Source organism: Heliangelus exortis, chromosome 11 (genome assembly GCF_036169615.1).
Source record: "Heliangelus exortis chromosome 11, bHelExo1.hap1, whole genome shotgun sequence".
Classification (NCBI taxonomy): Eukaryota; Metazoa; Chordata; class Aves; order Apodiformes; family Trochilidae; genus Heliangelus; species Heliangelus exortis.
In genome coordinates this window covers 13,524,972-13,538,794 of record NC_092432.1, presented here as the reverse complement: position 1 = coordinate 13,538,794, position 13,823 = coordinate 13,524,972, and the positions used below count along the sequence as shown (strand labels likewise).

Genomic DNA, 13,823 nt, shown 5'->3' with positions numbered 1-13,823 from the left:
CTCGGGGCCGGGAAGCCGATCGGGAGAGGGAATTTGCCTGGGCAGCGCAGGAGGGTAGAGGCGGCAGGATCAGCGCCAGAGGGGCTGGAGGACAGCAGGGCCCGGGGCACACGTTTTCCCCGAGCCCACGCGTCACCCGAAGGGCAACCCCCGGGCTCCACTGTCCCTTACCTCCCCCCGCCCCGCTCCCCGCGACCCGGACCCGCAGCCCGGGGCGCGGTGCAAACCCGGCACCGGCGGGCACACGCACACACGGACACGGACACGCACCCCCCGCGCCCTCCCCGCTGCACGCACCGAGTTCCCAGCCCGGCGGCGCCGAACACCGGCGCGTCTCCAGCCCGAGGGGCACAGAGCCCCCCAGCTGCCCCGCACCGCCGGCCCCGCTCCTCCCGCTCCAGCATCCCCGTCTCGCTTACCTGCATCTCATTCTCGCCGGCGATCTCCTTCGGTCAGAAATGGCATCTCCCCCGGCCCCCACCCCCTCCAAACCCTCCACCTGCAGTAACGCAGCTCCCCCTCTCCGCAGCGGCAGCAGGAGCGGCAGCGGCGCTCCTGGGTCCGAGCCGCCCCCCAGCCCCGAACCCGGGGGAGGGGAGGGCCGGGCCGGGCACGGGGCCGCGGCGGGGCCGCCCTAGGGACGCGCGGCCACCGGCAGCCTCCGCTCCGCGCCCGGCGGGCGGCGGGGGCCGGCGGCGGGGAGGCTGCGGGGCGGCGGCATCGCGCAGCGGGCGGGCAGGCTGGGCCCGGGCTCCGCTCCACGCTCCACGCTCCCCGATGCCGCCGGGTCTGCCGCGGCGGGGCCGCCCCCGCCCCGCTCCGGGAGGAGCCGCCGGCGGGCGCGGGGCGGTGCGGGGACGGGGACGGGAGCGGCGGCAGCGGCAGCGTCCAGTCCCCTCCTCCCGCCCCCGCACCAGCGCGGCGAGAGTCCCCCGGGAAGGGGGCCGGGGGATAGGAGCGTTTGGCGGAAGGGCCGCTGCCTCCCCCCGCAGGCCGCGGGGGCTGTGGCACCCCCGGACTCAGAGTCCATCTCCGCCCCAAACCAAGCCACCGGCAGCCCTTGCAGAGCGGGAACATCGACTGTCCCCGCTCCGCCACCCCCGGGGCAGGCTCGTTGCTCGCAGAAAAGAGCTGCCGGTCGCCCTTGCTTCAGTGCCCTGCTGAGGTTAGGTGCCAGGCTGCCCTGGAGATCTCAGAGCAGTCCATCCCACAGCAGCTACATCTGCAAGATGTTTTGCTCCCCGTTTTTCACTCCACCCCCCCACCCCTCAGGAAAGAAAGAAAAAAAAAGGAAAAAAAAGCACATGAGACAAAATGGGCTGCAAGGGTGGGGGGATTCCTCTGAAGACTGATCTGGGACCTGGTGATCCCAAAGGCTTCCTTGGATGCTCGGCACATGCTGAGCTGGTGGTATCTCATTGAAGACTAAGTGCAAGACTTCCCGAGTGCTGCCCACTGCTTCAGCCCCTGCCATAATGGACACTGATTTATTGAGCGGCATTAGAGGCTTTACCCAGTGCTGGCTCTTTCAACAGAGGCTGATTTCTCTGGCAGTAATGGACACAATCTTTGCTTCTAATGTGCACTTTCCCCTCCTGCTTCCTCTTGGCTAGGCTCTCCTGGGGTGCTTCCTGCTCTGTCCTGCTTCTACGCAGCCACCCGCACAGCATGGACAGCCATGGGCCAAGGCAGGCCCGAGGCAACTGCATCAGGGCTCACCATGCTGGCACAGGCTGAGACCAGAGCCTCTGCAGGAGGCCCATGAGCCATTTGCAGCCTGTGGGAGCTTCTGAGGAAGATGATGGCATTTCTCCACCAGCCATTTAACCAAGCCCAGAGGTGGAGATTCACATAGAGCATCCCTCTGGGCAGCCACCCCCTTCCTCCCTCCCACAAGAGTGGAGCTGTGCGCTCACCCCAGGTCTCTCCTGTGGGATGGGCAGCCAGTGGGCAGCGTGCCCAGGCTGAGCCAGGTGCCCGTCATGGAGCATGTGAACGAACACAGGAGCTGTCCTCAGGTCATGTCTCCTCCCTCAGAGGGTGCTGTCTCCCCATTATGCTTCTCACTATCCCCCTGCTCAGCACATGCAAGCTCAGGAGCAGGAGTATACAAAAGGCACGACGCTTGCCAGCTGAGGGCTGGATCCTCCCGGTGCTCCTGCCCACTCCTCGTCTGTCTCTCCTCCCGTGGGTGCAGACCCCAGCTCGGCTGTGAGGGTGGGCGCCTGTCAGGCATGGAGCCTGGTGTGGGCTTGGGCAGAGGATCCTCGTGGCAAGAAACACGGGGATGTAGAGTGTGTGTGTGACTGTGTGAGTGTGCCTGTGTGTGTCTGTGTGAGTGTGTGAGTGTGTGTGTGTGTGCAGGCTGCTCCCGACTTCAAGGAAATCCAGGCTGGCCCCTCTCAGTGCTCCTCAGACCTTTACTTACTGCAGATCGATGCCCCTTATTATTATGGCTATTTCACCAATGCCATCAATGTGAGTAGCAGTTCACAAACACAGACAATGCTGGAAATCTGAATGCAGCCAGAAAAAACAAAAACAAGCAAAAAACTAAAAAATAAACAAACAAACAAAAAGAACTATGGGGGGAAAAGATAGGCTAAGATCTCTAAATGCCGTTTTTAATGCTTCCCCCTCTCCCCATGGTTAATGCCCCACTAAAGGACAGGGCACAATGGATTCAACCCTCCAAGAATAATTCCTGGCATTATCTGGTGTGAGAAGGGGAAATTTCACCTCATCCCTTCTACACAGCTACGGCAAACACCTGGTGCAAGCGGCGCTGGTGGCCGTGTGAGAGCGATGCTATACACTGCCGGGAAGCAGGGGGCCTTCCAAGACCGTCTTTCCCACCTCAGCTCCGATGGCTGTCCCCACCCCGGCGGCACGCTGAGCTGCAGAGGATGAAGGACTTTGCCTGTAGGAGAGATGAGCTTTCGGGCTAAGGAAGGGGGCACCCATGCACACCTCTCCTAGAGGAAAATCCTGTGCAGAACCCGCCCCTTCTGCATGTGGTTTCTAACTTGGGCAGACAAAGGGAGTGGTGCAGCAGGAGAGGTGAGGGCAGCACCGGGGAGCCAGGCAGCATGATTTGTCCAGCAGCAAGGGAAGGAAACGGGGAGGATGGAGAGTGCAGTGGAAAAAAAGCATCACTTCACAACCACTCTCCTAGCTGGGCACAGGAGCAAGAGAGCCCTTATCCACAGCACCAGTTTATGAAGGGCTGTTATGTGTAATCTCTCCAAGATCTGCTACACTCCTCGGGCTTTTCCCTTTCTCCAAAAGGTATCGCCTGACCTTGTGAGTGACACTTCCTTACCCCAGGGACACCTTGGGCAAAGGCATGTCCCAGTGGCACTGAACACCCCTGATCCCTGCAGGAGGAACTGCACTGGCTCCAGCACAGAAGGCTCCCACGTGGCTGCATTTAATGAGATGGCATCCTGAGCTCTGTGCTGGTTTTGTTCTTGCCCCAATACCTTGCCACTGTGCAGCCCTGGGACTGGAGCAAGCCATGGGGACAGCTGGCCAGGAGCCAGGCCAAGAAGCTTTACCCTGGGGACCAGTGAGCAGCAAAGCTCACCCCACACAGCAACAGTGACCCAGATCTACCTGGGACTGTCAGGTTGTCCCCAGCTTTTCATGGACCACTGCTGCCCAGCATCTGGCCACCATAAGTAATTGCCACGAGGGCTGAGACCACCCTGTATGCAGATGGTGATGGCACTCCCTTAACACATGCTTGACATGAGGGTCCTGCTTGAAGAGGAGAAGCAACACAGCTCAGAGGGGGTAAGTTTGTAACATTACCTGGGAGAAGGGCATGGATGGGACATGAGGAAAAAGAACAGATCTGGGTGCTGCCATTCCTGGGAGGGGGCAGCTTTTGAAGAGGGACATTCAGAGTTAAGGTATGGCTGAGCTTACTGTTAAGGGCCCAGAGGTATTGTAGCACAGGTGTCAGAGCACTGGGGACAGCCACAATCCATACCCAAACCTCACTAGATGTAATGCCTTCTCCTGTATCTTCAGCCTGTATCTTTTTGCAGCTCCCATCACCTTTTACTGGACTCCTCCATATCATGGAGACCAACTCCACCTGTTGTGGAAAGCCACAAAAACTCACTCAACTGGGTCAGTCTCCTTCTTGCAGCACAAGGAGACTGAAAACAAGAGGCATCCTGGCCCCTTCGATGTGACTATCCTGTCCTGACCTTCGTGTAGCCCCAGGCTGCAGAGGACACTGCAGAGAGCAGCCCTCATCTAACATTTTCCTCTTTAAAACCTGCAGGGAGCAGCAAGAACATTTGGGTGTCCATCTGTGGGGGCTCATCCTTCAGACAGATGCTCCAGCTCTTTGCAGCTGCCATCTTCAGATGTGGCAGATGGTTCCCTTCTGCTGGCAGGAGGCAGGAGTTTATCTCTGCTCTGAGCTCCCTCCTGGAGAGGTGGCACCTGCACACCCCACCAGGACCCAAGATTTCCACCCAGACAGCCAGGGAGCAGACCTGTCCCACAATGGGGATAGCTGGGACACGCTCTGATGTTTCCCAGCAGCACCCTTCTTGGTTTCAATGCACATGTCCAGGAATTGCCCAAAAGGTTCAAGAAAGAGCTGAGGTGCCAGGAGGGAGATGGGTTTTAATTACTCCCATTATTATTGTAGTTCTTTTTCTCTCAGATTTTCACACTTTTGTCGCAACAAGCTGAGCTGAGAAAATACGTGCAAATGCCAGGCTGAGATAAGATGTACCACACCTTGAAGTACTGCCAGCACCAGCTCTGGGAACGCCAGATTGGCCGGCTGCCCCTTCAGCCTCCTCCCTTTGTCAGCGAGGACAGAGGGAGGGGTCCGCACCCGCTCTGCCCCTGTGCACCTGCAGAGGAGGGGACCCTGCATCTCCCCTGGGCTGGCTCCTTGATCCTGCCCACTACTAACCGGTGCCTGAAGAAGGCAGGGAGGAGCCTCCTGGCTCTCGGGAGAGGGATGGGAAGGTGACCCTGCTGTCTTGGTTCACAGACCTCCTCGTGCCCACCCACAGGACCTGTTCCTGAGAGCCCCAATTCCTGTGGATGCAGTCAGGGCAGCAGCCTGGCTCGTGCTTTCTTCCCTGGAGGTGGTGACATTTCAGGGTGTGCGTGTGGGGGGCTGGGACGAAGGGGTAAGGCAGGATATTCCTGCTCCCCCATCCCCACGGCCATCTGGATGTGTAGTGATGCCTCCTCACAGCAGGCTGAGTCAGTCCAGTGGCTTCTCATTATCAGCTGGAGAGAGGCCAAATTCTGCATGGTACGGCTGCTCCTGAGTGAAACTGAGGATCGTTATCAAGAATTATCATAATGGTTTCTCTCAGTACTGTCTTGTACTGCTCTTTGCCCTGGTCAGCTGATCAATTTGGAGCGAAAGGAAGACAATGTATCAAAAATCCTTCGACCACCAGCTGCTCATTTGGGATGGTGGCATCAGAAGCCATGCAATATCACTGCTGACAGGGGCTCAGGCTGTGCAGGCCACTGAGCCCAATCCCACCACCATCCCACACGCAGCCTCACTTGCTGGGAGGCTGCCAGTTCCTCTGGCAGCAGACACTCAGCACAGCCCAGCCCAACTCCAGGCATCTCTGCTCAGCTGAAGCGAGGAGAGAGGTAGGAGATGCCATGCTCATGCCTTGCCCATCTCAAATTGTGATGCAACCACCATGATGCTTAAGAGAATGGGTAGGAAGAGGAGAAAGAAACCTTTCTGTAGCCCCACTCAAGCAGGCACTGCTGGAGGGGAAACGAGCAGCCACTCGTGCACCACAGCTCAGCTCACCCAGGTCTCTGCCATGGCACTGCCACCACCCTGGCTCAGGGTCCATAAACCAGGCCTTGCTACAGAATGCTGTGCTGTGGAGAGAGGCCACACATCCTGATGTCAGCCTAACTCAAATCCCTGATAGCTTGACTGCTTTGTCAAGCAGCCCAAACACACTGCGTGTCCATTAAATATTCAAGCTCATTGACACATATACAGAAGGTACTAATAATATCAAGCACGGCAGTGCCTATTGTAGCCCACATCCAGGAGATGAAAGATAATTTCTGGGACAAGGAAGGTATGACAGTGACAGCTTTTTAACAGCTTGGTGTAAGCATAAGAGGACTGCACAATGGGACTAAGACTAATGATTAAAGCATTTTTTGCAAAGGAGAGGGGGCCAGGAGACCATGGTGAGTGTAGAGGACATGAGAGTTGTGTCAAATGCCCACACAGAAGAAGAAAAGGCTGTGCTGGACAAGGAGGATGGGGAGGTGGTGCGGGAGACAGCCCACTGGGGCTGACTCACAAATGCTTGGCCACTAGCAGAAAGGGGTCAGAATGCCTGGAGGGGAGGAAATGGGCCCCTCACCTTCACGTTCAAAGGAGGTTTGGCTCCTGCCTGATGTGCTAGGCAGGGAGATGGGCATAGCTCAGCTGGGGCTGCAGCCAGCCTGGCAAGCAGCTGAGGGAAAAGTGATGCTGGAGACCAGTGGAGAGAGCTGAGCTGTGCTGGAGTCTGTGTGGAGATGGCGGAGCAAAGACATTTGCCAGGGTAGCTCAGCATGGGGCAGGGCAAGGAGGGAGATGTGCTCCCTGAAGTCCAGAACTGAGAAGCAGAGGCAGCAGACCCAGCACCCGGGCTTCCTCAGAAGTATAATTATTACTGATATCCTTACTCTTTCTTTGCACATATACACGCTCCCCTAATGTACACTGCACATGTAAACAGCTGCCTAGTGACATTTGCACGCCCAATTACACCTGCATATCACTGACTTACATGCACAGTTGGAGAGCAATTAGAACACTGAAGCCTGCTTTGCACTTCCCCACTGCCACCCACGCTGAGGAGGAGGAGGAACAGCTCCTGGCACCAGGGCCAAACCTTGGCTGGGTCCCTCATGGCTTGCACCTTTGGGTTCCTCCTGCAGCAATGCAGAGGGAGAGCCAGGGCCTCGGAGGTCTCACCCTGGTGCCTCTCCTGCAACACCTTCATCTGCAGCAACCCCAAACCCAGCTGCAATGTTTGCTGTTTGTTCAGCTCCTGTCTTAAGTGACTGGCGCCTTTCCAAAAAGGATTAAAAGCAGGGAGTGAGAATTGTAAAAGCTCGTGTAATTATGCACAAAAAGCCCCTTAATAATTTATAGAGGGAGAGGGTAAATATCTTTGTGTGTTATTCAAGTGTAGCTCATTGTCCCGTTTGGCTAATACCCAGAGCGCACGCATCACAGGCTTTATCTGGGAGGCTGTTTTGCCTTTAATTCCTTTCATAAATTATTGAATTTATAGAGGGAAGTCAGTGTCATGTCACTCCTGTAAACAGCTCATTAGTTAAAACTAACGAGAGCAACAGTTTCCTCTTGCCTTGTCCGTGTCCCCTTCAGTCTCTGCTGTCACCTGCAACACACTGTAGACCCTAAAAAACCTGAAGTCCCAGGGCAAATTAGAAGCACTGGCTACAGAGAAATGTCCTGCACCACCCCTTACCTGGTTGTCAGAGACCTGCATGTGCCCTCTAGCGAAGGCTGAGGAGGAGGAGAGGATGGAGAGGTGGGGAGGATCCCCAGCTCCATCCCCAGCTCATCCACTGCTGTGCCACCAGCTTCATGTCATCTGTGGTCCTCTGCTGTGCTGCAGTGCTGGGCTGTTAGCTCCTGGAGGTGCCCAAGGATGCAAGGGTGCTCTGCTCCCAAAGGGAGGGCAAACATGAAAGATGGACCCCAAGGCCAGGCCAGGCCAGGAGGCTGAGACCTCCATGTCTGCAGGGCTGAGCACAGACGTGTCCCTGCCTGGGGGTTCCTCTCACCACAACAAACACAATCTGTCCCCTTTCCATCAGACCAGGGCCAGGGCATGGAATCTGAGGGATGCTCCTGAGTTCAGAGGATTTGGTTGCAGGCTGGTTGGGAAAGCACAACATCCACCCAGTTCTGGGTGGGTTTATTTTTTTTTTGCTGAGCAAGACAGGGTGTTAGAAGGCTGCCTCTAAAAACAGCAGACGTGTGACTGAGTCAGGCAGCACATGTCCGTGCGAGGGAGTCAGCCAGAGCCCCCATGTGCAGGAAAACCAACGTGTGAGCGTGCCCACCCAGCCTCTGCTGGGTGCCCTGCACAGGCTGCACCCCCACCCTGGCACAGACTGAGCCCCCCACCCTGGTGCTGCAGGATGGGGTGTAGCCTGTGCTTGGGGAGCAGCTGGTTTGGAGGCTCCACTTTTACACCCATCACCGAAGAGATGAACCCCCACATGCACCCTCTCTAAATATAATACATTTGCATTAAAAAAAAACAACCAGAAAAAAACCCAACAAAAAAAACCCAACAGCAAAAAACCAACAACCAGATATGTATGGAAAGGGTAACCATCAAAATTACTTTAAACAGAGTGTAGAGCAGCTAGTGCCAGATCAGGGAGAATGTGCTGAAATGCAAAGAACCCACAGGTGACATGTTGCTGCAGGAAGGATAGTGGCACCAGCCTCCTGATGGCACCAGCATGGCACAGGGATGAGGAACACATGGAGTGACATGAGCTGCTTTGGTCTGGGACTGCAGGCAGCAAGCATTTGAACCACATGATGAATGGTGGACCATGAAGAAGACCTGGCAGAGCCTTGAAGGCATGGGAAGAGGGAGCTGAAGCTATTGATAATCAATTAACTCCTTCAATTACAGAAGCCTAATGAGGTAGCACAAAGTCAGCTCTAATGAACATCAGTTTAATAGAGGCGGTTCCTCAGGGCACCGGTTTTTGACTCAATCTTTACAAGGTAGGAAATGCTGCAAAAGTATCAAGCAATTAGTGTCACTTAATGAACACCCACTCCCTGCAAAGAGCACCTCAGTGTGGTGGTCACCAGCACGGGGATGGCCTGGGAGGAAGCTCTGCTGCCACAGCTCTGCTGGCAGCATGGGGCTCATCTTCCCTGCCAGAGCACACAGTTCCTGGGGATGCTGCTGGATGCATCAGCTGCTGTAAGATGAAGCGAACATCGCAGGGCCCAGCTCTCCCCTAGAGGCAGCTATTTTTGCCTTTTTTTTTTTTTTTTTTTTTTTTGGTGATGACAGCGTGACAAAACAAATGTCACTGCCTGCTGGCCCCGATGCCTCCCTGGAAATCTGCCAGGTCCTGTATAGAGCAAGGGGAAATGGAGGGGGTAGTGGTGGATGGAGGATGCTGCTCCCCACAGCAAAGCTCCATCCCTAATCCTGCTGCATGGATCCCCTCTGTGCCTATCAGAGGGGTGAGCAGTGACATGGGGGAAGCTGTGCCAGGAGCCTGGCTGCACCCTGGTGCCAGGGCTGCAAACCAGGGCCTGGGGAAGCCCAGAGCAGAGACTGTGGCTGTCTGTGCACCATGAGACACTGCTGATCCAGAGCCAGGGTGGGAATTCCCCCCAAAGCCGGGATCCCCTTGGTGCTGCACCGACTGTGTTGGGGAGGGATTTACATAATAAGGAGCCTCCAGTGGAGTAAAGACAACCTAACATCTATTTTTGGGTCTCAAAGCCAAAGGCTGTATTTCAAATCCACTAATCAGGTGAGAATACAGCAAACTCATGGGGAGTGGAGCTGGGGAGGGAGGGGGAGCCCCTGGCTGCTGGCAGTGCTCCCCACTCCAGAGCCAGGTCCCCCCACAGGGGGAGGGGGCTTCATGGTAACGGCCCCTGGCACCAGACCTGGGCTTCCAGGGAAAGGGATTCTTTTTTCTGGGGGGCTGAACCCTAAATTCATGCTGCACCAGGTCTCTACAGAGGATCCCTTCCAGCTCCTAACCTTCCACAGGCAGGGGCTGCAGGGCTCTGCCTTTACCCAAGCCCTCCAGAGCTGAACCAGAGCACAGATGCCATGAAGAAAGCAGAGAGAGGGAGGGGAGAACAACCCCCCTGATCTTGTTATGATTATTAAGACAAATCCCCCTGACATCTGCAGTACCCAGCAGTCTCCACCTGGAAGAGCACTTTAAACACAGAGACTTTTTCTACAAAATCACAGGGTCCTGCCAAGCTCCTGCACAGCCCAAGCTGCTGGAGGAGCACCTGGATCCTGAGCCCCCCTGCCCACAGATGGAGCAGATGGAGGCACAGAGGCCTCTCCCAGCTCCCCCAGCCCAGGTGTGGCTCAGGGGCTGCCCATGCCTCTGGCTGCCATGGCAGATGGAATTGGATGTGTGCTGCCTGTGCTGCCTGCCGGGACCATGCAGGGGCTTGGATGCAGCCACCCTGCCCTTAAGGATGGGCTTGGGAGCAGGCTGGGAACAGGGAGGATGGATGCAAGAGCCCAGATGCTAGGAGAGGCACAGGCCAGGTAATTCACCCATGTGGACACAAGTGTGTTTGTAAAAGCTCTTGGGTCTGAGCACTGTTCCCAGGGCTGTAATAAATGGGGTACCTTCAGGGCAGACAGCCCCTTGGCCCAGTTGGAGAGAGCATGGGGAAGAGGTGAGGAACCCAGAAGCCATCCCTGCCCTCCCTGTGCAGGACTGCACCAGAGCTGGCATGGGAAAAGGGACACAGGAGTTTCCCAGGATCATTGGTGCTATCCAGGATAAGCCAGAAAGGATGTACAAGGTGGTGGATTGGAGGAAGAAGGAGAGATGTGGTTCAATCTGGCTGAGGAAGGTAAGAGCCCCACATGCCTGGTATTAAACCCATATGAAGATCTGAATCTGGCAACCTCCAGTTCCTACCTGGGAGCAGTGTAACCTGCAACTGCCCCCAGCTCTTACCAACCCAGCAGTACTGACTGCAAACACCAGCCCTGCTACTGGATCCCTGAGCTGCAAATAATCTCCAGGTGATGATCCCGGGGCTGCTGGCTGGCCTCTGGGTGGGCAGGGGTGTGCTGGTCCCTCCCAGGGCCCATTTTCCCTGCAGTACAGAGGGGACACAAAGCTCTGGTCCTGGTTGGTCTCCCTCAGATCATCTTGTCAGAAAAGGTGCTGAGAGTGGGTTCTGGCAGTGCTCAACACCCAGGGAGGTGGAGCACAGTCTGCTGTATGGAGGATACCTGAAGGGCTGTTTTCCTGAGCAGCTACACAGCTCCAGCAGCTGGAGATTATTCTTGTCCCTTTTCATGTTTGGCTGACTTACTCACAGGCTGCTAGTGGATTAACTAAAATTGCTGTGTTGGAGCAGCATCTTCACAGAGGGTTTTGGAAGGTGGAAGGGGTAGTTTTCATGTTACCCTGGAGCACGTCTGCAGCTGGGAGGGCTTGCCAGGGGAACAACAAGAGGTGCAGAGTCCTGGCAGCAGCAGCCAGCTCTCTTCTCCAAAACTGGCAGCGTTGTAGAGAAACGTCAGAGGCTGGCAAGCCACACTGTCCCTCCTGCCTTCTTCACTCTCACATGTTATGCTTTGCAGCTTCTGGGCTGCATTTCACTGGGAAGGCTTGGGAACACAGGGGACTGAACCCAGGAATGTGGAAAGTCTCTTCCCACCTTCTGTTCCGACGTCCTCCTTCCTGCAGGCGTCTCCCATTGAGGGTGCCACTCCAATGAGCTTCCTTGTCCCTGAAGGTCCCATGGCTATGCCCTGATCTACTTGAAGCCCTCACAGCTCTCAGAGAAGCAACCTCACAGCACCCTGTATTTTTCTGGTCTGTGCTGGCATATGTGGCAGAGTCTTCCCTCTTCCTACCCTTCTCCCCATCAACTGGCAAAGCCCCAGAGGTTTCCCCCAGAGAGCATGTGGTGAGACACAGCATGAAACAACTGCAGATAATTAAAGGATTGAATTGGGCATGGGAGAAGAGCAGGGAGCTTGCTGCTATCTGTAAATAGCTTGCCTTGCCGAGCTGTTTAACTCCTTGCTTGTTCTTGCCAAAGTGCAGACCCCAAAGGGATGGTGCCTGTGTGTGAATAAGGGTGGAAAGTTCAGGAGTGTATTTTTAAACCATTCAAGCTGTACTCAGGCTGAGTGATACATTATTGTCTGTGTGTGGCACTTGAAATGTCTTATCAATGAAGGAAAAAAAAAAAAAAAAAGCATAATTTTTCCTCTCTCAACTCCCACCCCTCTGCTCCTACCCAAATAACATCAGGATAGATCCTGACAGAGGAAAGCACCACAAGGTAAGGCTGGTTAGAAGCAGCATGAAATGCTCTTCTCCTTGGGAAGGAAGAGCCCCAGTTTGTGGGGCTGGAGAGCAGCAGAGACAGCAGCAGGCATAGGGGTGAGCAGGCTCACACCTGCACAAGGAGAGTGAGATATCAGGGAGAACCTGCTGGAAAAATACTGGGGTTCCCAGGGAAACACTGGGTGTAGTGTCCCGGGATGGCAGGGTGCTGCCTCCCAGGAGCTTCTGGGGCTTCCCAGGGTGGCTGGCACTTGGTGGCAGTGACAGTCTGCTAGTCCCCAAGGCTGGCAGCCAGCATCAGAGACAGATACCAAAGAGCCTGAGAAATGGCTGGAACCATGGTGAGATACAGTGGGACACAGGGAAAGCAAACCAGAAACTCACTGGGAAATCATTCCTCTCCCAAATGGTGCTGATGTAATTAAGCAGCATGGGTTTTATGAATGATACCATCTCTGCCTTGAAATACATCGTTGCCTCTGACTGTTGGAGCACTATTTTAAAATATATATTTCCTCTTTAAACACCTAAGAAGAAGGCTCTGTGGCTGGGATGCAGGGATATGTGGATAATCCCCTCTTATTTCACCCTGTGGCCAGGAAACATTTCATGCTGAGCTCTGGCTCTCCTGCATGTGAATCACGACTTCTCCCTCTCCTCACCTCCTCCCTGCCCTCCCTGCCACTGATACCAGAGCTGAACCTGCACCCTCCACCCCAGGGAGTTCAAACCCCCCCACACCCAGCATGCGCGAGATGCCGGTGCTGAGGGTCACCCCAAGTCCCTCCACCCAAACTGGTGAGCCCCTCACCATCCTCTTTGCCTTATTTGACACAGAAACAGAGGCTCCAGAAGATGAGCTTTTTCCCTGACTGCTGACCTAGCTGGTTTCCCATCTCTGGCACCCCCAGTGGAATGTGGGTGATGGTCTCACTTGGGTACTATTTAGGTGTTTCTGTTTCTACCCAGCCCATGCCACATCTGCCATGAGTGCTCACTGCAATGGATTAGCCAGGTCTGAAGAAGAACTAAGGGCTTTTGTGCCAGAAATTGAAAGTTGATGGAGTGTGTCATAGGAAAATGACAACAACCTACTGTAACTCGAAAGACAATTATTTTTCCCTCATTGGAAGTGATTGAATTTCTCCATTGGTGGCACTGTTAATATCAGCAACACCAACAGCTCTCTTAAGGGAAGACTCTCTCTGGGCACCTGAAAATTCCCTAGGGGAAAAAAAAAAAAAAAAAAAAAAAAAGAGCCTTATCCTCCTTGCCTTGACTCACTTCTTGCTCTTTTGCAGGGCTGAGGGCTCAGCTTAGCTGAGGGCTGGCCAAGAGCTGAACCCATCAGATGCGTGTGCTCTCCCTCCCCATCCCCGGGGCTGCCACAGATGCATGTCCCTGTCAGATCTGCTCCTCCATACTATTTCTGAATATGCTACAGCTGAAAATTACAAAGTTGAATCATGCTGGTTAACTGCTGTTGCCTGTGCTACTGCTGTCTGCATTACAGCCATGGGGCAGTGCTTGGCTGTCTGATGTATGCACCCAGACCGGCAAGGGGAAGGAGCTGGGGGACACAGTGCCCTTTCTAGAGATGGGGAGAAGAAGGTCAGGCTGCACCTCTGACTGCTGTGGGATTTGAGAGCTGGACAGCCACTGGCACCCTGGAGACCCTGCTGCCCCTACAGACCCTGGAGCACCATACTCAGGCAACT

General features: G+C 55.2%; 1 protein-coding gene across 2 annotated transcripts in view; it reads right to left on the bottom strand.

The window, feature by feature from the left end:
• Positions 1 to 13,823, bottom strand: part of LINGO1 (leucine rich repeat and Ig domain containing 1) — a 157,011-nt gene that overhangs the window by 17,715 nt on the left and 125,473 nt on the right. The window contains exon 1 of one of the 2 annotated variants that reach the window (XM_071754733.1): positions 420 to 505. The exons of the other annotated variant lie outside the window; for it this stretch is intronic. Coding sequence (XP_071610834.1) covers positions 420 to 425 — 6 coding nt within the window. The 5' untranslated portion in view covers positions 426 to 505. Of the gene's footprint in view, positions 1 to 419; positions 506 to 13,823 lie in introns of those variants that run through there. 2 annotated transcript variants of the gene reach the window in all.